General features: G+C 39.4%; 1 protein-coding gene across 2 annotated transcripts in view; it reads left to right on the top strand.

Annotated features, from left to right (window-relative positions):
• The window catches only part of SSBP2 (single stranded DNA binding protein 2), a 557,604-nt gene that overhangs the window by 125,489 nt on the left and 408,678 nt on the right, over positions 1–23,437 (top strand). For both annotated transcript variants that reach the window (XM_053701463.1, XM_053701462.1), the window contains exon 2: positions 8,480–8,552. In XM_053701463.1, the coding sequence (XP_053557438.1) occupies positions 8,480–8,552 (73 nt within the window). The remainder of the gene's footprint in view (positions 1–8,479; positions 8,553–23,437) is intronic.

The raw sequence follows: 23,437 nt of genomic DNA, 5'->3' as shown, positions 1-23,437 counted from the left end.
TAAAAGCAGTACACGGACATGACATAAAAAAAAAAGAACATTGGTTGCCAAACATTCCTATATACCTAAAAAATAAATAGATAAGGCCTCTCTTGGACCTTCATCACAGTATGAACAACAATACTTTAGCAGGTACAGTATATCTGAAGTAAAAGAGACCACTCTTGGGTCTCCTAGAAAGAACCATTTGTTTTGTTTTTTGTGTAAGGCATACAAACATTGAATGTCATTTCGGCTCTAGATACATAATAAATGCAAAAAACAATAGTAAGTCCAAAGTTAATAGCTGAACTGAAATAAAAGCAATACACGGACGTGACGTTTGTTTTATTGTTTTAATATCTATATAGTGAGCAGTATCCATTTTATTCCACGGCGTTGTATGTCTGATTTTGACAATAAAACCTTTCTACAAATCACTAAATAAACTTGAGAATTTGGCTTAATCCCAGACATACTAGTGGGCTGCATGTAACCCTGTGGGGACTGTTGGTTGGATAGCTCTGGGAATTAAAGAGACATGACACCCACAAATGTTCTTTCATGATTCAGATAGAGCATACAATTTTAAACAACTTTCCAATTTACTTCGGTTACCTAAATTTGCTTTCTCTTTTGGTATCCTTTGTTAAAAAAAAATGTTTTTTTTTTTATTTTTTGAGGTCAATACAATAAATACATCTTCAAAAAGCATTGTACAGTACATAAGAAAACATTACAGAACAAGGATGAAATAAGCTCTCAAAAACTCAGAATTATTCAAAAAAGAGAAAAACAAGATATGCGCACAAGTCTAATGTATCTGTCTTTTTTATCATTTTAAAATTAACATGAGATTAACTTTTGTGGGGCTAAATAGCCGGCTACTTTTGGTTATACTGGTGATCCCAGGTAGCCCCAGTTTCTGACCTTCTAGGGTCTAATGATTTACAATAGGGAAGATCCCAACAATAGGGAAAATCCTGACAGCGGGTAAATACTTCTTGAGGCCTTAAGCCAATAATATAACTAGGGAGTATCCAGTAAAAATAGAAGGAACACTTAAGTTCCAAACTGGATGTAGCTCACAGAGGGGCTCATGTTAGCATATGGGGGGGGGGGGGGGAGGGGTTAATACTAGGGGAAGATATATAATAATTATAGCAACTTCAGTTCAGTAATATCAAACAGTTGGACAGTTCTGTTATTAACAAAAACATAGATATATGGTATCAGCAGTGTAGGATGGAGTCATATCTAAGTTGAAATATCTACAAATAAAGTAATTCTATGAGTTAAGGGCATACCATCTCCAAATGTACAGCTTTAAAATCTTTCCATCTCTCACCGGCAGAGAGAGGGAAATTAGAGCTTTTTATGGGCTATCAAAAGATACGGACTCTGAGTGTATGTATATATTAGTGAGATCAAAAATCCTCAGAAAAATAGTGTACATGGGCACGTTTAGTAGACCACCATAATCCCTGTCCTAAATGCAGATTTGCAATATATAATAGTTAAGACTGTCTAGTCTATCTCGGCCGCAGACAGCCAGACAGTTACTCCACGTGCTAGCTTAGTTAAACCGCTACGCTAAAATAATACACATGGACCTAAGTTGTTTTATCTTATGGCTAACTTAACCCTCAAGGACTGCTTAATAAAAAATTGTACAAGGTTCAAGGGCATAGCAAAATTATAGATGCATTTATATAAGTATTAAGTATCAAAGCTGTTCTAACAGACACAGAGAAGATGAAAGGATACTCCGAAATGCGCCAAATGTTCATGCCCTACATATCTCAGGAGCTTCTTGGATAACTCTACACTATGTAAAGTATACAATTAAACAATTAATCAATAACCCATTTCTATATTCACATTCAAGATAGGCATAGTTGGCAACGGTGTCTGTAACTCTATCCATGTTAATGTTACTGTCATAACTAAAGTCCAAAATAACTGAAGACTAGTAAACAACATTACTACTGATCGAGCTCTCCCCAGGAATATCAGGATAATCCAGGTACAGCATAAAAATATTGGCCAGAATTGTAGATATCAAATACAATGGTAACTGTGAAATATCAATTAATAAACTGCATCATAGCGTTTCGACAAGTGTCAAGTCAAGAGTGCAGGAAAAATCATTCTAACTGATAATAACTCTGTTAGCAATGCGAACAGTCAAGTTTAAAGTTCCATGTAAACGGGGCAACTCATTATGCAGGGACCCATGTAGCATATAACTACCCGATTCCAGATTTGATGGTATGGAAGGGAGACGTATCAACTGCTTGCGGCCTCTGCTCTCTTAAGTAGCTTGTTGGGTGATTTACACCCAGCACCTTTTATCCATAAACAATGCATAGTAGCCTGCATCTGGATCCAGGGATTCCGGCTGAAAAGTAGAGGCTGCTGCAATAACTTCCTACTAACAGACGGGGCATAGCTTATTTGTGGTCGCATATCGCCACCGGTGTTAGTTAAACTGTCATCGTTTGACAAAGGCTTTCCGCTATCTGTGTCGTTATCAATGACATTAACCTTGGTCTGTCTGCTTACCACCACCACGAGACTTGCTGGGTCCAGTGCGATCAGTAACCCTGGCTTCTGCGCCATGAGTTCAGTGTTGTTTATCGTGGAAGGGATGGCGCTAACTTGTGACCCCGCAAGTTCTTCTTGGGCGCATAAGTCTCTGGAACACTGTGGTCTAGCAGCAGAGTTATTGTGGACCTGCGTTGCAGTTCTAGGCTCCAGATCTGAGCTATAGTGAAGTGAAGCAGGTTCCTCCATTATGCTGGGTGACGAAGACCTAGAATCTTCCATAGCCTCCCCAGTCAGTTCCTTCTGTAAAAGGAGTTGGTCTTTACAAGTCAGACGGTTTAAGTCGTCCCTCCTGTCCCAAGTCCGAATCTCTTGCCGCTCCGCGATGGATCTTAGGTAGCTCGAGAGATCCTCAAATCCAGTAGTCGTCTGTAAATTGAGCTCCCACAGGGCTCTGTAAATATCCGAAGAGATTATCTGCATATCTGGCGCCATATTTGTAATAGGCCTCATAGTCCTAGATGTTTCCTAAATGGGAATGACCCGTAGTATGGAAAGTTGATGTAATAGTAGATCAAAGCAATTCACTACTAGTGCAAAGGTTGTCCTGCTTATTCAGAGATATTTTTGGGGCAAATTGCATATAATATATCTCAATTTGCCGTTATTTTAGGTGAAATTCTGCAGGAGCTCTCTGAAACACGTCTGTACTACTCGGCTGTTGGTTCCGCCCCCTTAGTTGCAATCTTTTGATAGGGCAGATTATGGGTTAACCCCAGATCTATCAAGGGTGGTCAGATATCCACTTATTCCAATAAAGTTATTTTTAATATATTATCCCAGCAAGGAAAAGCAAAAATACTCTCTCCAAAGTGAATCTTTAAGGGGATATGAAACCCAAATAATGTTCTTTTGTGATTCAGACAAAAAAGTTTCCAATTTACTTCTATTATCAAATTTGCTTTGTTCCCATGGTATTCTGTGTTGAAAAGATACCTAGGTATGCATCTAAGGCACTGCATGGCAGAAAATAGTGCTGCCATCTAGTGCTCTTGCAAAACGGCTGTCATATAGTGCTCCATAAATGGGCCAGCTCCTAAGCATAAGTCGCTGCTTTTCAACAAAAGATACAGACAAAAAAAAATTTGATAATAGAAAATTAAATTAGAAAGTTGTTTAAAGCCGCATGCTCTATCTACATGATGAAAGGATACATTTGAATTTCATATCCCTTTTTTTAAAGGGACAGTCTATACCAAAATTGTTATGTTTTTTTTTTAAAAATATATATCATTCCTTTATTACCCATTCCACAGTTTTGCAAAACAGTTATATTAATACACTTTTTACCTCGGTGATTATCTTTAATCTAAGCCTCTGCAGACTGCCCCCTTATCTTAGTTTTTTGAGATATTGAATTGTCAGATGAGCCTACTTAGCTTTCAACAAAATACCAAGACAACAAAGCAAATTTGATGATAAAAGTAAATTGGAAAGTTGTTTAAAATTGCATTCCCTATCTGAATCAGGAAAGTTTAACTCAGTCCCTTTTTAATGAGGATGCCCAGCCTAAGAGACCATCGGCCGAAATCTCACAACTGTATCTCCCTGGATGATGGGTGAGCAAAAAGGAAAATTCAGGATTATAGCGCCATTCTCAAGTGTTATGAGCAGCCTGTTGGCAGCAGAAGATGGGTTAGTAAAGTCTAATAGAATATTTGACGCTCTATATACTGAGCTCAATCTACAAAAGGAAAACCAGTTGTTAAAGGGACATTAAACCCAAAAACTTTCTTTCGTGATTTTAGATAGAGAATTCAATTTTAAACAACTTTCCAATTTACTTCTATTATCTAATTTTGCTTCTTCCTAAGATATCCTTTGTTAAAGAAATAACAATGCACAAAGGTGAGCCAATCACACGAGGCATCTATGTGATGAAGCCACCAATCAGCAGCTACTGATAATCTCTAGATATGCTTTTAAGACAAGGATATCAAGAGAATAAAGCAAATTGGATAATAGAAGTAAATCAGAAAGTTGTTTAAAATGGCATGATCTTTCTAAATCATGAAAAAATGTTTGAGCTTCATGTCCCTTTAAGTTTAATTTATGGAACTTAATCCTCCACTAATATATGGAAACCATAGTAGATGCAGAAAGCGAAAACGCATCAAATAACTACCAAGAATACCATGGGAACGAAGCAAATTTGCGAATAAAAGTAAACTGGAAGCTTTTTTTCTTTTTTAATTGTAAATGCTCTTTCTGAATCGCCAAAGAGAATTTTTGTTTTGGTTTTCATATCCCTTTTAAGTATGATGGAGACATTTCCGCCTCTATGGAGGGTGTTAAATAAGCGTAATATTTTGTGGTATTTTACAATAACTTGCAAAAATAAATAATGGATATACATTTTAATGCTGTTTTTCATTCTTTTTTTTTTTTAAATAAACATTTAACGACACAATTATACATTGAGCTTTATGTCCCTGTAACATCCATAGCGAAGACTTTCAGTGTCACCTGCTCTTTTAGATTTGTAATAGCCAGAGAGGTCCAGATTACTTAGTCTCATAAACCAATAGGAACAAAGAAGGACCTGCAGTGATACTGTAGGATTTTTCACTATCATTTTAGTGTGTTTTTTGCTGAGAAGTTTTATTGCTAATGCTGCTATATTTCATGTATTTTTATTTCTCATTCCCTCTGGCTGCTTATGGTTGCTGGATCAGCAGTCCTGCCCATACATTTTTAATGTTTCTCTATGGGTAGGGTTGGTTTCAGGTCTCTTTTCCTTCCAATTAAAGATACATTTTGTAAGAGTTATTTCTTAATTGTGACATTTTATTTCTAGAAACTGCATAGTAGACACCAATAAAAAATGACCTAAATATCATATCTGCGGCATTTTAATACTTAATTGTTGTGACCTCCTATGACATTTAAATTAGCTTTTTGATCTATTTGCACATTTCAGACGGGAACACATTTTATTTAAGATAGTCCTATTTATATGATCCATTTTACCTCCTGAAGTATGTGTATTCAATTTTGACATTTAAAATTGAGCTTTTTCTATAACTATATAGCAACTTTTGCCTTTTTAGTACTGTATTAAACTAGTAGCAGCAGAAATCGGCATTCCCGTGGAGGGTTGGAGGAGAGATCCCATCTCATTTGAAAGGGTGGTTATGCAGCTGCTTTGCCTGAGTATGCTGTTACTTTAAAAATTCCTGGTTTGAACAGTTATTTAGTTTGTGGTGTGTTTTTTTTTTTTTTTTTTTTAAAACCACCACAGGTTTGTGGATTAATCTGTATACCCTGGTTCAAAATATATCCCCAATAATGCTGCTCTTATGTGATACCAGATGTTCCACTTTGATCCCCTGAATAGTTTAAAGGGAAAGCAAGCAGCTGATGCGTTAATAAAAGGAGCTATTTCAAATAATACAAAAAGCTAAAGGAGCTATTTTTAATCAAATTAGTACTTTCCAGCAGTAAAAATAATTAAGAACACACAAGGGAAGACTATTTTATAGTGCAACGTCCATTTAACTGACCATAAAATGGATTTGTTTATGTATTGTAACATGTTTTATAAAACAATCTTCACAAATCTATAGAACTAAGGCTCTAATACCTTCACCCTGCCTTGTCTTCTGAAATAATAATTTCTGTGTGTGTGTATATATATATATATATATATGTATGTACAGGGCCGCCACTAGAAATTTTGGGGCCCCTGACTCAACCATTGATCAGGCCCCCCCCCCCCCTTTGACATGTGCACTTTTTGTCCAAGTGACTAAAACGTATATGCACTTTATTCTTAGTTGTCTATTTACACTTGGAAATGTTGTAAAGGTAGTAACATACACACACACAGACACACTCACACTGAAACACACACACACACTCACACATAAGGATTCACATATAGACACTCTAGCAAACACTCAAAGAAACTCAGACACAGACACCCAAACAGACACTCAGCACTTGTTTACATTGACCTGACAAGTAATGAGGTAAACTACAGTTTTGTAAAAAAAGGAGATTTAGAAAAGAAAATATGGAGTTCTGATTATCTTTTTGTAAAGGAAGATGCCAACTAAATGACAACAGCATGCAGTGGCTGAAAGGAAGGGCCCTGAACTGGCTAAACAATAATTTAAAGGTTAAATGGTAGATTGGTGACTTCCGTAAAGGTCTCATTAGTCTCAAAGTCTGTAGAAAGATGTGAATAATCTGTAGTAAGGTCAAAATGCCCTAAAAAGGAACAGACAATGGACGGACGGACACACACACAAACTCAAACTTGCACATACACCCAAGGAAACACCAACAGAGACAGCCTCAGAAAACACACAAAGACATACACACACACACACAGAGACACCCACAGAAAACACAAACATACACACACACGCACACACCCTCACAGAGGCATCCAGAGAAAATACACAAAGACAAACACACGCCCACCCTCACAGAGACACCCATAGAAAAAGCTCAAAGACATATGCACACACCCTCACAGACATCCACAGAAAATGCACAAAGACATACACACCCACCCTCACAGAGATACCAACAGAAAAAAAATACATACACACTCAGAGACACAAACCAAAGACATAAACACAGACACCCACAGAAACACTCACAGGAGGAAACATTTATGCACATTGCATCCCCTAAATCAACAGTGTGTGACATGCATGATAAAAAAAATGCAGAAATTAAGAGATCACTTTTTAAAGAATCATATTTGTAAATGTGCAAACAAAAATAATTTTGTGAATTCAAAATTGTACATTAATGATCTGGGTAAATGGCTAGATGAAGAAAAGTACTTTTAAAAGGTTGACATATGTTTGTTTGATTTTTTTCCCCCCATTTTCCCCACCCAAGAGCACCACTTCAAATATAGTGTACAAATGTTCCCATCTGACAGCTGTACTTGTGGATTTTGAAAATGCTGTACTCTATATGGTCTTGGTGGAACCATTAGCTGTGGTACTCATACCATTAGTTCTGGTTAAATGCAGGATTTAAGCTTGTTGGTATGCATTTCAAAATTAAGTCAGCTGTAGAGTAAACTGAACAGTTTTAAGTTAACCTGTCTCATTTCCAAAACTGAGCAATCTTAGTCTGAGAGTATAACATGTTATGCAGATATAAAAATCTTAGATAAAATGACTCATTGTATCTGGAAAGTCCTTGCATAAAGGGGCAGTAAACTATAATGTAATATATATCATTTGTGTATTGAGGAGGAAATATTTCTGTATGGTTTTAAATATAGAATTTCTACAGCATTGTCAAATAATCATAAATACACTGCTGCTAAAAAAATGTGTTTTTATGGACCCCTGGCCCCACCATACAACTACTACCACACTGAAGTTACAATCTTAAATTGCACAAAGAAATAAAAAACATTTGCTAAGTAATTCCTACCTCCTCTGCAAATGAAAGTGATCAGCCATCTGACTCAGGCACACACTCCACAAACAAAGTGCCAAGTCTGTCTCACACTGTGCATAGTGGTTTAGTGCACACTCAGAAATCCTCTCAAATGCTAATACTTTACTCCTTGTAATAACATTTCCCATGCTCAATTAGCACTCTGCTGTAGTACCCACTGGTGGCTGCCAAAATGTAAAAAAAAAAAAAAATTTTTTTTTTTTTTTTTTTAGTTCTTGCCTCATGGGGCCCCCCTAGCCCATTGGGCCCCTGACAGGAGTCACCCCTGTCACCCCCTAATGGCGGCCCTGTGTATGTATATGGATAGATAGATAGATAGAGATAGAGAGATGTGTGTGTATATATATATATATATTATAATTTGTAAAGTTTTCTTAAATTATTGTACAAATGTAAAAGAACTGTGTGTCTTGTGTGCATGCAGAATATGCTAACAATTTTTTTTTCTCTCTTTTGGCAGGTTAGCGCTGTATGTATACGAGTACCTGTTACATGTGGGAGCACAGAAATCCGCTCAAACATTTTTGTCAGAGGTAAGTTGTCTTTTTTTTTTTTTTTTCCCCCTTCCAAATTTCAGATTTTTAAGTTATTTCTAGATATAGTACAAAAAGAAGCAAGTTTTCCTAAAAGGATTTTAAAACCATTAGAATAGAATGTAAACTGGAAGGGCCCCTTTGTGCCCGTAAAGAAATAAGACCATTTTACCCTTGCAAGGTGATTTTCAAATGAAGGGTCTTGGAGTTCTGTGGCTAGTGAGGGAGCTGAAATCTAGGGGTTTGAACAACCTCCCTCCCACCCCATTCAGCTCCTTTTTACTGCTTGTCACTTCCTGGTCCCGCCACCTCTGATGTCACCACATGTTTTTGTAGTGATATAACCAGCACTCCCATGTAGCCTACATGGGAGTGCTGCCCACTATACCACAACCAATGGCCTTTAGTGTGGGGAGTTCACAGCCTACAGCATCGGATCAGCAACCCCCTCTTCATGACGGGAACAGCTCATCACGCTCAGGCAGAGATATGTATGGTAGAGAAAGAAAGCGCTTTCTTTCTCTACCATCTAGATTGACTCACCTACCACCGGTTCCAAGAAAAGCAGCCTGCCCATTACTTCCTTTGAAACTGACACTTTTGCCTGTTTTATGGTTTTCATTTAACCTTTTTGCTTTATTGCATAGTATTGTATCAATTTTGTGCATATATTTTGTTTTTTAAATAACTTACGATATTCCAGTACTATACGTTTTACTATTTTTTATGACTATTCACTACATTTTATTTATTAATTTATATATGTGATTTATTTTGTATTCATACATTTTATATGGAATTACACAAGTTTGTGTGCTACTAAACACACTTGTGCATACCCGTGCACTAGTCACTTAATATTTTCAGGCCAATTTTAACCTATTGGCCCCATTTTTTATATTTAAAGAGAGAGCACTTCTTATCATTCACATTATTTTCACATCTATTACACTTGGACCACACTATCGATTATTCATAACATTTTTTTGGTCTTATCATTTTTTCTGTTTTGGTTCTTTGTTTAGTGACATTCACAGTTTGGGAATTTTATTATTTTTTTGTCACACATTATTTCTATACGTTTTTTGTATAGTGTTTTTTAATTTTATAGAGATGTATGACTACTCATTCTCAACATGCCCATATATGTGGTTAAATGGATATTCCAGTGCAAAAACTGCATTTTCTAATTGCTAGAGGATTTTTTGCACTTTCAATAATGCTACAGGGTTAAACACATTGTTAAAGGCACTTCTAAATTACCAGATTGCCAGTAAAGAAACCAATAATTTATATATATCAAAATTGAAGCTGAAAATAGACTTCCTAACCTGGAGCAAAATATTATACACACCAGTAGTCACTTATATTTGTAATAGGAAAATCTCTCAATGTATTTATCAGCCTCCCTAACAGTCCCGTACATGTAGACCAGTTTTGAGATATCCATTTACAATTGTACAGAAGTAAAATTGGCAGTGTTTAAGAAATGTGTGTCCTTTTCAGACGAACATCTTGTGTTTTATTACCAAGCTATTGTACTTTGTGTTGCTGACATCTATAAACCTTTACTAACAAGGTGGTTGATCTCTCTTGCAGTAAATCATTTTCTCAGATTATCATATTCGCCAGCGTTTAGGCATGGATACGTGCATGTGTTTAAGCAATTACCGTGTGAATCTATTTATGGAAAGTGTTTGGTTTGTTTTCTTTGCTGCGCTGCTATGTGATCTTGCAAGATTTTGTGATATCTCAGATCAGCTTACATACAAGGCTTGCTCTGCAATGCTGATGACACTTGTTGGCCACTTGCCCCATGTTACAAGTGTGGGCAAAACTGTACAGCAAAAGCCATAGTGTTTTTTTGGTAAGGTGATGCTCCTCCACTACACTTAATTTCACAAGATCTAGAGCTAGACTAGAGTATATGCAACACCAGTCAAACTGTTGCCACAACTTTGGAAGCACCCAATTGTTTAAAAAGTTTTTGTATTCTGTAGGATTACGATGACCCTTCACTGGAAATAAGGGGCTTAGCCCAAATTCTGAAAAACAGCCCCAGGCACAACCCCTCCTCTACCAAGTTTACAGTAGGCACTGTATTCAATAGGAAGTGTTCCAGATTCTATTGTCCGACTACCGGATAGTGAAGCGTTATTCATCACTCCAAAAAACATGTTTCCATGGCTCCAGAGTCTAGTGGCAGGGTGTTTAGTTTACACCACTGTAGACGACACTTGGCACTGTACATTGTAATGTGAGGCTTGTGTATAATATGTATGTATGTATGTTTACTCTGAGTTTGCATGGTTTACCACTTTGTAGCTGGTCTGTTCTTGTTCATGGACACTTCCACTTAACAATCATAGCTCTTACAGTTTATCTAGACATGTCTAGTAGGGTAGTAATTTCACAGACTAACTTGTGGCAAAGGTGTCATTCTATAACAGTGCCACGTTTTAAAACCACTGAGCTGTTCAGTACTGCCAATGTTGGTCTATGGGAATTTCACCTTCCAGAGATATTAACCTGTTTTCAATGGATGGATATATATACACATACAGTATGTGAGTGTGTGTGTATGTATATGTATGTATGTATATGTGTATGTGTATATATATATATATATATATATGTATGTGTATATGTGTATATGTGTATATTTCTTTCATGTAATTAGAAAGAGTCCATGAGCTAGTGACATATGGGATATACATTCCTACCAGGAGGGGCAAAGTTTCCCAAACCTCAAAATGCCTATAAATACACCCCTCACCACACCCACAATTCAGTTTTACAAACTTTGCCTCCTATGGAGGTGGTGAAGTAAGTTTGTGCTAGATTCTACGTTGATACGAGCTCCGCAGCAAGTTGGAGCCCGGTTTTCCTCTCAGCGTGCAGTGAATGTCAGAGGGATGTGAGGAGAGTATTGCCTATTTTGAATGCAGTGATCTCCTTCTACGGGGTCTATTTCATAGGTTCTCTGTTATCGGTCGTAGAGATTAATCTCTTACCTCCCTTTTCAGATCGACGATATACTCTTATTTATATACCATTACCTCTGCTGATTTTCGTTTCAGTACTGGTTTGGCTTTCTACAACATGTAGATGAGTGTCCTGGGGTAAGTAAGTAAGCTTATTTTTTGTGACACTCTAAGCTATGGTTAGGCACTTTTTTATAAAGTTCTAAATATATGTATTCAAACATTTATTTGCCTTGACTCAGGATGTTCAACATTCCTTATTTTCAGACAGTCAGTTTCATATTTGGGATAATGCATTTGAATCAATCATTTTTTCTTACCTTAAAAAATTTGACTCTTTTTTTCCCTGTTGGCTGTTAGGCTCGCAGGGGCTGAAAATGCTTCATTTCTCCAACATAGGTGTGTCCGGTCCACGGCGTCATCCTTACTTGTGGGATATTCTCTTCCCCAACAGGAAATGGCAAAGAGCCCAGCAAAGCTGGTCACATGATCCCTCCTAGGCTCCGCCTACCCCAGTCATTCTCTTTGCCGTTGTACAGGCAACATCTCCACGGAGATGGCTTAGAGTTTTTTTAGTGTTTAACTGTAGTTTTTATTATTCAATCAAGAGTTTGTTATTTTGAAATAGTGCTGGTATGTACTATTTACTCAGAAACAGAAAAGAGATGAAGATTTCTGTTTGTATGAGGAAAATGATTTTAGCAACCGTCACTAAAATCCATGGCTGTTCCACACAGGACTGTTGAGAGCAATTAACTTCAGTTGGGGGAACAGTGAGCAGTCTCTTGCTGCTTGAGGTATGACACATTCTAACAAGACGATGTAATGCTGGAAGCTGTCATTTTCCCTCTGGGATCCGGTAAGCCATGTTTATTACGATTGTAAATAAGGGCTTCAAAAAGGGCTTATTAAGACTGTAGACTTTTTTTGGGCTAAATCGATTGATTATTAACACATATTTAGCCTCGAGGAATCATTTTATCTGGGTATTTTGATATAATAATATCGGCAGGCACTGTTTTAGACACCTTATTCTTTAGGGGCTTTCCCAAAGCATAGGCAGAGCCTCATTTTCGCGCCGGTGTTGCGCACTTGTTTTTGAGAGGCATGGCATGCAGTCGCATGTGAGAGGAGCTCTGATACTTAGAAAAGACTTTCTGAAGGCGTCATTTGGTATCGTATTCCCCTTGGGGCTTGGTTGGGTCTCAGCAAAGCAGATACCAGGGACTGTAAAGGGGTTAAAGTTCAAAACGGCTCCGGTTCCGTTATTTTAAGGGTTAAAGCTTCCAAATTTGGTGTGCAATACTTTTAAGGCTTTAAGACACTGTGGTGAAAATTTGGTAAATTTTGAACAATTCCTTCATGTTTTTTCGCATTTGCAGTAATAAAGTGTGTTCAGTTTAAAATTTAAAGTGACAGTAACGGTTTTATTTTAAAACGTTTTTTGTACTTGTTATCAAGTTTATGCCTGTTTAACATGTCTGAACTACCAGATAGACTGTGTTCTGAATGTGGGGAAGCCAGAATTCCTATTCATTTAAATAAATGTGATTTATGTGACAATGATAATGATGCCCAAGATGATTCCTCAAGTGAGGGGAGTAAGCATGGTACTGCATCATTCCCTCCTTCGTCTACACGAGTCTTGCCCACTCAGGAGGCCCCTAGTACATCTAGCGCGCCAATACTCCTTACTATGCAACAATTAACGGCTGTAATGGATAATTCTGTCAAAAACATTTTAGCCAAAATGAACACTTATCAGCGTAAGCGCGACTGCTCTGTTTTAGATACTGAAGAGCATGACGACGCTGATATTAATATTTCTGAAGGGCCCCTAACTCAGTCTGATGGGGCCAGGGAGGTTTTGTCTGAGGGAGAAATTACTGATTCAGGGAACATTTCTCAACAAGCTGAACCTGATGTGATTGCATTTAAATTTAAGTTGGAACATCTCCGCATTCTGCTTAAGGAGGTATTATCCACTCTGGATGATTGTGACAAGTTGGTCATCCCAGAGAAACTATGTAAAATGGACAAGTTCCTAGAGGTGCCGGGGCTCCCAGAAGCTTTTCCTATACCCAAGCGGGTGGCGGACATTGTTAATAAAGAATGGGAAAGGCCCGGTATTCCTTTCGTCCCTCCCCCCATATTTAAAAAATTGTTTCCTATGGTCGACCCCAGAAAGGACTTATGGCAGACAGTCCCCAAGGTCGAGGGAGCGGTTTCCACTTTAAACAAACGCACCACTATACCCATAGAGGATAGTTGTGCTTTCAAAGATCCTATGGATAAAAAAATTAGAAGGTTTGCTTAAAAAGATGTTTGTTCAGCAGGGTTACCTTCTACAACCAATTTCATGCATTGTCCCTGTCGCTACAGCCGCATGTTTCTGGTTCGATGAGCTGATAAAGGCGGTCGACAGTGATTCTCCTCCTTATGAGGAGATTATGGACAGAATCAATGCTCTCAAATTGGCTAATTCTTTCACCCTAGACGCCACTTTGCAATTGGCTAGGTTAGCGGCTAAGAATTCTGGGTTTGCTATTGTGGCGCGCAGAGCGCTTTGGTTGAAATCTTGGTCGGCTGATGCGTCTTCCAAGAACAAGCTACTTAACATTCCTTTCAAGGGGAAAACGCTGTTTGGCCCTGACTTGAAAGAGATTATCTCGGATATCACTGGGGGTAAGGGCCACGCCCTTCCTCAGGATCGGCCTTTCAAGGCAAAAAATAAACCTAATTTTCGTCCCTTTCGTAGAAATGGACCAGCCCAAAGTGCTACGTCCTCTAAGCAAGAGGGTAATACTTCTCAAGCCAAGCCAGCTTGGAGACCAATGCAAGGCTGGAACAAGGGAAAGCAGGCCAAGAAACCTGCCACTGCTACCAAGACAGCATGAAATGTTGGCCCCCGATCCGGGACCGGATCTGGTGGGGGGCAGACTCTCTCTCTTCGCTCAGGCTTGGGCAAGAGATGTTCTGGATCCTTGGGCGCTAGAAATAGTCTCCCAAGGTTATCTTCTGGAATTCAAGGGACTTCCCCCAAGGGGGAGGTTCCACAGGTCTCAGTTGTCTTCAGACCACATAAAAAGACAGGCATTCTTACATTGTGTAGAAGACCTGTTAAAAATGGGAGTGATTCATCCCGTTCCATTAAGAGAACAAGGGATGGGGTTCTACTCCAATCTGTTTATAGTTCCCAAAAAAGAGGGAACGTTCAGACCAATCTTAGATCTCAAGATCTTAAACAAGTTTCTCAAGGTTCCATCGTTCAAGATGGAAACCATTCGAACTATTCTTCCTTCCATCCAGGAAGGTCAATTCATGACCACGGTGGATTTAAAGGATGCGTATCTACATATTCCTATCCACAAGGAACATCATCGGTTCCTGAGGTTCGCATTCCTGGACAAACATTACCAGTTCGTGGCGCTTCCTTTCGGATTAGCCACTGCTCCAAGGATTTTCACAAAGGTACTAGGGTCCCTTCTAGCTGTGCTAAGACCAAGGGGCATTGCTGTAGTACCTTACTTGGACGACATTCTGATTCAAGCGTCGTCCCTTCCTCAAGCAAAGGCTCACACGGACATTGTCCTGGCCTTTCTCAGATCTCACGGATGGAAAGTGAACGTGGAAAAGAGTTCTCTATCTCCGTCAACAAGGGTTCCCTTCTTGGGAACAATAATAGACTCCTTAGAAATGAGGATTTTTCTGACAGAGGCCAGAAAAACAAAACTTCTAGACTCTTGTCGGATACTCCATTCCGTTCCTCTTCCTTCCATAGCTCAGTGCATGGAAGTGATCGGGTTGATGGTAGCGGCAATGGACATAGTTCCTTTTGCACGCATTCATCTAAGACCATTACAACTGTGCATGCTCAGTCAGTGGAATGGGGACTATACAGACTTGTCTCCGAAGATACAAGTAAATCAGAGGACCAGAGACTCACTCCGTTGGTGGCTGTCCCTGGACAACCTGTCACGAGGGATGACATTCCGCAGACCAGAGTGGGTCATTGTCACGACCGACGCCAGTCTGATGGGCTGGGGCGCGGTCTGGGGATCCCTGAAAGCTCAGGGTCTTTGGTCTCGGGAAGAATCTCTTCTACCGATAAATATTCTGGAACTGAGAGCGATATTCAATGCTCTCAAGGCTTGGCCTCAGCTAGCGAGGGCCAAGTTCATACGGTTTCAATCAGACAACATGACAACTGTTGCGTACATCAACCATCAGGGGGGAACAAGGAGTTCCCTGGCGATGGAAGAAGTGACCAAAATCATTCTATGGGCGGAGTCTCACTCCTGCCACCTGTCTGCTATCCACATCCCAGGAGTGGAAAATTGGGAAGCGGATTTTCTGAGTCGTCAGACATTGCATCCGGGGAGTGGGAACTCCATCCGGAAATCTTTGCCCAAGTCACTCAGCTGTGGGGCATTCCAGACATGGATCTGATGGCCTCTCGTCAGAACTTCAAAGTTCCTTGCTACGGGTCCAGATCCAGGGATCCCAAGGCGGCTCTAGTGGATGCACTAGTAGCACCTTGGACCTTCAAACTAGCTTATGTGTTCCCGCCGTTTCCTCTCATCCCCAGGCTGGTAGCCAGGATCAATCAGGAGAGGGCGTCGGTGATCTTGATAGCTCCTGCGTGGCCACGCAGGACTTGGTACGCAGATCTGGTGAATATGTCATCGGCTCCTCCTTGGAAGCTACCTTTGAGACGAGACCTTCTTGTTCAGGGTCCGTTCGAACATCCGAATCTGGTTTCACTCCAGCTGATTGCTTGGAGATTGAACGCTTGATCTTATCGAAGCGAGGATTCTCAGATTCTGTTATCGATACTCTTGTTCAGGCCAGAAAGCCTGTAACTAGAAAGATTTACCACAAAATTTGGAAAAAATATATCTGTTGGTGTGAATCTAAAGGATTCCCTTGGGACAAGGTTAAGATTCCTAGGATTCTATCCTTCCTTCAAGAAGGATTGGAAAAAGGATTATCTGCAAGTTCCCTGAAGGGACAGATTTCTGCCTTGTCTGTGTTACTTCACAAAAAGCTGGCCGCTGTGCCAGATGTTCAAGCCTTTGTTCAGGCTCTGGTTAGAATTAAGCCTGTTTACAAACCTTTGACTCCTCCTTGGAGTCTCAATTTAGTTCTTTCAGTTCTTCAGGGGGTTCCGTTTGAACCCTTGCATTCCGTTGATATTAAGTTATTATCTTGGAAAGTTTTGTTTTTAGTTGCAATTTCTTCTGCTAGAAGAGTTTCAGAATTATCTGCTCTGCAGTGTTCTCCTCCTTATCTGGTGTTCCATGCAGATAAGGTGGTTTTACGTACTAAACCTGGTTTTCTTCCAAAAGTTGTTTCTAACAAAAACATTAACCAGGAGATTATCGTACCTTCTCTGTGTCCGAAACCAGTTTCAAAGAAGGAACGTTTGTTGCACAATTTGGATGTTGTTCGCGCTCTAAAATTCTATTTAGATGCTACAAAGGATTTTAGACAAACATCTTCCTTGTTTGTTGTTTATTCCGGTAAAAGGAGAGGTCAAAAAGCAACTTCTACCTCTCTCTCTTTTTGGATTAAAAGCATCATCAGATTGGCTTACGAGACTGCCGGACGGCAGCCTCCCGAAAGAATCACAGCTCATTCCACTAGGGCTGTGGCTTCCACATGGGCCTTCAAGAACGAGGCTTCTGTTGATCAGATATGTAGGGCAGCGACTTGGTCTTCACTGCACACTTTTACCAAATTTTACAAGTTTGATACTTTTGCTTCTTCTGAGGCTATTTTTGGGAGAAAGGTTTTGCAAGCCGTGGTGCCTTCCATTTAGGTGACCTGATTTGCTCCCTCCCTTCATCCGTGTCCTAAAGCTTTGGTATTGGTTCCCACAAGTAAGGATGACGCCGTGGACCGGACACACCTATGTTGGAGAAAACAGAATTTATGTTTACCTGATAAATTACTTTCTCCAACGGTGTGTCCGGTCCACGGCCCGCCCTGGTTTTTTTAATCAGGTCTGATAATTTATTTTCTTTAACTACAGTCACCACGGTACCATATGGTTTCTCCTATGCAAATATTCCTCGTTAACGTCGGTCGAATGACTGGGGTAGGCGGAGCCTAGGAGGGATCATGTGACCAGCTTTGCTGGGCTCTTTGCCATTTCCTGTTGGGGAAGAGAATATCCCACAAGTAAGGATGACGCCGTGGACCGGACACACCGTTGGAGAAAGTAATTTATCAGGTAAACATAAATTCTGTTTTTATTGCGTCATTCTTGGCGCGGACTTTTTTGGCGCAAAAAATCTTTTCTGTTTCCGGCGTCATACGTGTCGCCGGAAGTTGCGTCTTTTTGACGTCCTTTTGCGCCAAAAATGTCGGCGTTCCGTATGTGGCGTCATTTTTGTTGCCAAAAAGCATTTAGGCGCCAAATAATGTGGGCGTCTTATTTGGCGCTAAAAAATATGGGCGTCGCTTTTGTCTCCACATTATTTCAGTCTCATTTTTTCTTTGCTTCTGGTTACTAGAAGCTTGTTTACTGTCTAGTGCTGGAACTACCAAAGCTAAGTGTATCTGCTGTAAACTTTTGGTAGCTATTCCTCCGGCTGTTGTTTGTATTAATTGTCATGACAAACTTGTTAATGCAGATAATATTTCCTTTAGTAATGTACCATTGCCTGTTGCAGTTCCTTCAACATCTAAGGTGCAGAATGTTCCTGATAACATAAGAGATTTTGTTTCTGAATCCATCAAGAAGGCTATGTCTGTTATTTCTCCTTCTAGTAAACATAAAAAATCTTTTAAAACTTCTCTCTCCACAGATGAATTTTTAAATGAACATCATCATTCTGATTCTGATGACTCTTCTGGTTCAGAGGATTCTGTCTCAGAGATTGATGCTGATAAATCTTCATATTTATTTAAAATGGAATTTATTCGTTCTTTACTTAAAGAAGTACTAATTGCTTTAGAAATAGAGGATTCTGGTCCTCTTGATACTAATTCTAAACGTTTAGATAAGGTCTTTAAATCTCCTGTGGTTATTCCAGAAGTTTTTCCTGTTCCTAATGCTATTTCTGAAGTAATTTCCAGAGAATGGGATAAATTGGGTAATTCATTTACTCCTTCTAAACGTTTTAAGCAATTATATCCTGTGCCGTCTGACAAATTAGAATTTTGGGACAAAATCCCTAGAGTTGATGGGGCTATTTCTACCCTTGCTGAACGTACTACTATTCCTACGTCAGATGGTACTTCGTTTAAGGATCCTTTAGATAGGAAAATTGAATCCTTTCTAAGAAAAGCTTATCTGTGTTCAGGTAATCTTCTTAGACCTGCTATATCATTTGCTGATGTTGCTGCAGCTTCAACTTTTTGGTTGGAAACTTTAGCGCAACAAGTGACAGATCATGATTCTCATAATATTATTATTCTTCTTCAGCATGCTAATAATTTTATCTGTGATGCCATTTTTGATATTATCAGAGTTGATGTCAGGTTTATGTCTCTAGCTATTTTAGCTAGAAGAGCTTTATGGCTTAAAACTTGGAATGCTGATATGGCTTCTAAATCAACTCTACTTTCCATTTCTTTCCAGGGTAACAAATTATTTGGTTCTCAGTTGGATTCTATTATCTCAACTGTTACTGGTGGGAAAGGAACTTTTTTACCACAGGGTAGAAAATCTAAGGGTAAAAACAGGGCTAATAATCGTTTTCGTTCCTTTCGTTTCAACAAAGAACAAAAGCCTGATCCTTCATCCTCAGGAGCAGTTTCAGTTTGGAAACCATCTCCAGTCTGGAATAAATCCAAGCCTTCTAGAAAGGCAAAGCCTGCTTCTAAGTCCACATGAAGGTGCGGCCCTCATTCCAGCTCAGCTGGTAGGGGGCAGGTTACGTTTTTTCAAAGAAATTTGGATCAATTCTGTTCACAATCTTTGGATTCAGAACATTGTTTCAGAAGGGTACAGAATTGGTTTCAAGATGAGACCTCCTGCAAAGAGATTTTTTCTTTCCCGTGTCCCAGTAAATCCAGTGAAAGCTCAAGCATTTCTGAATTGTGTTTCAGATCTAGAGTTGGCTGGAGTAATTATGCCAGTTCCAGTTCTGGAACAGGGGATGGGGTTTTATTCAAATCTCTTCATTGTACCAAAGAAGGAGAATTCCTTCAGACCAGTTCTGGATCTAAAAATATTGAATCGTTATGTATGGATACCAACGTTCAAAATGTTAACTGTAAGGACTATCTTGCCTTTTGTTCAGCAAGGGCATTATATGTCCACAATAGATTTACAGGATGCATATCTGCATATTCCGATTCATCCAGATCATTATCAGTTCCTGAGATTCTCTTTTCTGGACAAGCATTACCAGTTTGTGGCTCTGCCGTTTGGCCTAGCTACAGCTCCAAGAATTTTTACAAAGGTTCTCGGTGCCCTTCTGTCTGTAATCAGAGAACAGGGTATTGTGGTATTTCCTTATTTGGACGATATCTTGGTACTTGCTCAGTCTTTACATTTAGCAGAATCTCATACGAATCGACTTGTGTTGTTTCTTCAAGATCATGGTTGGAGGATCAATTCACCAAAAAGTTCATTGATTCCTCAGACAAGGGTAACCTTTCTGGGTTTCCAGATAGATTCAGTGTCTATGACTCTGTCTTTAACAGACAAGAGACGTCTAAAATTGATTTCAGCTTGTCGAAACCTTCAGTCACAATCATTCCCTTCAGTAGCCTTATGCATGGAAATTCTAGGTCTTATGACTGCTGCATCGGACGCGATCCCCTTTGCTCGTTTTCACATGCGACCTCTTCAGCTCTGTATGCTGAATCAATGGTGCAAGGATTACACAAAGATATCTCAATTAATATCTTTAAAACCGATTGTACGACACTCTCTAACGTGGTGGACAGATCACCATCGTTTAATTCAGGGGGCTTCTTTTGTGCTTCCGACCTGGACTGTAATTTCAACAGATGCAAGTCTCACAGGTTGGGGAGCTGTGTGGGGATCTCTGACGGCACAAGGAGTTTGGGAATCTCAGGAGGTGAGATTACCGATCAATATTTTGGAACTCCGTGCAATTTTCAGAACTCTTCAGTCTTGGCCTCTTCTGAAGAGAGAATCGTTCATTTGTTTTCAGACAGACAATGTCACAACTGTGGCATACATCAATCATCAAGGAGGGACTCACAGTCCTCTGGCTATGAAAGAAGTATCTTGAATTTTGGTTTGGGCGGAATCCAGCTCCTGTCTAATCTCTGCGGTTCATATCCCAGGTATAGACAATTGGGAAGCGGATTATCTCAGTCGCCAAACGTTGCATCCGGGCGAATGGTCTATTCACCCAGAGGTATTTCTTCAGATTGTTCAAATGTGGGAGTTTCCAGAAATAGATCTGATGGCGTCTCATCTAAACAAGAAACTTCCCAGGTATCTGTCCAGATCCCGGGATCCTCAGGCGGAAGCAGTGGATGCATTATCACTTCCTTGGAAGTATCATCCTGCCTAAATCTTTCCGCCTCTAGTTCTTCTTCCAAGAGTAATCTCCAAGATTCTGAAGGAATGCTCGTTTGTTCTGCTGGTAGCTCCGGCATGGCCTCACAGGTTTTGGTATGCGGATCTTGTCCGGATGGCCTCTTGCCATCCGTGGACTCTTCCGCTACGACCAGACCTTCTGTTGCAAGGTCCTTTTTTCCATCAGGATCTCAAATCCTTAAATTTAAAGGTATGGAGATTGAACGCTTGATTCTTGGTCAAAGAGGTTTCTCTGACTCTGTGATTAATACTATGTTACAGGCTCGTAAATCTGTATCCAGAGAGATATATTATAGAGTCTGGAAGACTTATATTTCTTGGTGTATTTCTCATCATTTTTCTTGGCATTCTTTTAGAATTCCGAGAATTTTTCAGTTTCTTCAGGATGGTTTAGATAAAGGTTTATCCGCAAGTTCTTTGAAAGGACAAATCTCTGCTCTTTCTGTTCTTTTTCACAGAAAGATTGCTAATCTTCCTGATATTCATTGTTTTGTACAAGCTTTGGTTCGTATAAAACCTGTCATTAAGTCAATTTCTCCTCCTTGGAGTTTGAATTTGGTTCTGGGGGCTCTTGAAGCTCCTCCGTTTGAACCTATGCATTCATTGGACATTAAATTACTTTCTTGGAAAGTTTTGTTCCTTTTGGCAATCTCTTCTGCCAGAAGAGTCTCTGAATTATCTGCTCTTTCTTGTGAGTCTCCTTTTCTGATTTTTCATCAGGATAAGGCGGTGTTGCGAACTTCTTTTGAATTTTTACCTAAAGTTGTGAATTCCAACAACATTAGTAGAGAAATTGTGGTTCCTTCATTATGTCCTAATCCTAAGAATTCTAAGGAGAAATCGTTGCATTCTTTGGACGTTGTTAGAGCTTTGAAATATTATGTTGAAGCTACTAAGTCTTTCTGAAAGACTTCCAGTTTATTTGTTATCTTTTCCGGTTCTAGAAAAGGCCAGAAAGCTTCTGCCATTTCTTTGGCATCTTGGTTGAAATCTTTAATTCATCTTGCCTATGTTGAGTCGGGTTGCCTCAAAGGATTACAGCTCATTCTACTAGGTCAGTTTCTACTTCCTGGGCGTTTAGGAATGAAGCTTCGATTGATCAGATTTGCAAAGCAGCAACTTGGTCCTCTTTGCATACTTTTACTAAATTCTACCATTTTGATGTATTTTCTTCTTCTGAAGCAGTTTTTGGTAGAAAAGTACTTCAGGCAGCGGTTTCAGTTTGAATCTTCTGCTTATGTTTTTCATTAAACTTTATTTTGGGTGTGGATTATTTTCAGCAGGAATTGGCTGTCTTTATTTTATCCCTCCCTCTCTAGTGACTCTTGTGTGGAAAGATCCACATCTTGGGTAATCATTATCCCATACGTCACTAGCTCATGGACTCTTGCTAATTACATGAAAGAAAACATAATTTATGTAAGTACTTACCTGATAAATTCATTTCTTTCATATTAGCAAGAGTCCATGAGGCCCGCCCTTTTTTGTGGTGGTTATGATTTTTGTATAAAGCACAATTATTCCAATTCCTTATTTTATATGCTTTCGCACTTTTTTCTTATCACCCCACTTCTTGGCTATTCGTTAAACTGAATTGTGGGTGTGGTGAGGGGTGTATTTATAGGCATTTTGAGGTTTGGGAAACTTTGCCCCTCCTGGTAGGAATGTATATCCCATACGTCACTAGCTCATGGACTCTTGCTAATATGAAAGAAATGAATTTATCAGGTAAGTTCTTACATAAATTATGATATATATATATATATATATATATATATCTATATATATCCAAGAACAAGAGGGGGTATATGCATTCTCACCAAATACCATCAGCTGCCAGGGTGCTCTGTAGGGAAATTCATCAGCAAAATCAAAGAAAGCACTCACTGGTCTTCAGATAACTTATCCAAATAGAATTTATTAGTGACGTTTCGGGACAAATAGCGTCCCTTCCTCTGACCCTATTATATATACATACATACATACATACATACACAAAAGGTATATGCACTCTTACCACCGTCCTGCAACTGCCAGGGTGCTCTTAAGAGGTATAAGCAAAGGTAAAAAGTAAAGCACTCACTGGACTTCGGATATCTGTGTTAAAATACAAATAAATAATTTGTGGGAAATACAGAACCTGGCCACCAGGAAGAGGCAAAGACACCCCAGCCAAAGGCTTAAATATCCCCCTCATCCCCTAGTTATTCTTTGCCTTTCGTCACCGGAGGATGGCAGAGAAGTGTCGGCAGATTTCGGAAGAGTAGTCTTTTATGGAGGGTTGTACTCTTCGGAATGGGACTAGAGTTTTAAGTAGTCTTGTCAGCGTCTCAGTGAGAACATTGATGAATGTTAGGGTCTGGAGATGCAGG

The sequence above is a fragment of the Bombina bombina genome, chromosome 2 (genome assembly GCF_027579735.1).
Source record: "Bombina bombina isolate aBomBom1 chromosome 2, aBomBom1.pri, whole genome shotgun sequence".
Taxonomy (NCBI): domain Eukaryota; kingdom Metazoa; phylum Chordata; class Amphibia; order Anura; family Bombinatoridae; genus Bombina; species Bombina bombina.
This window is presented reverse-complemented; position numbering and strand designations above follow the sequence as displayed.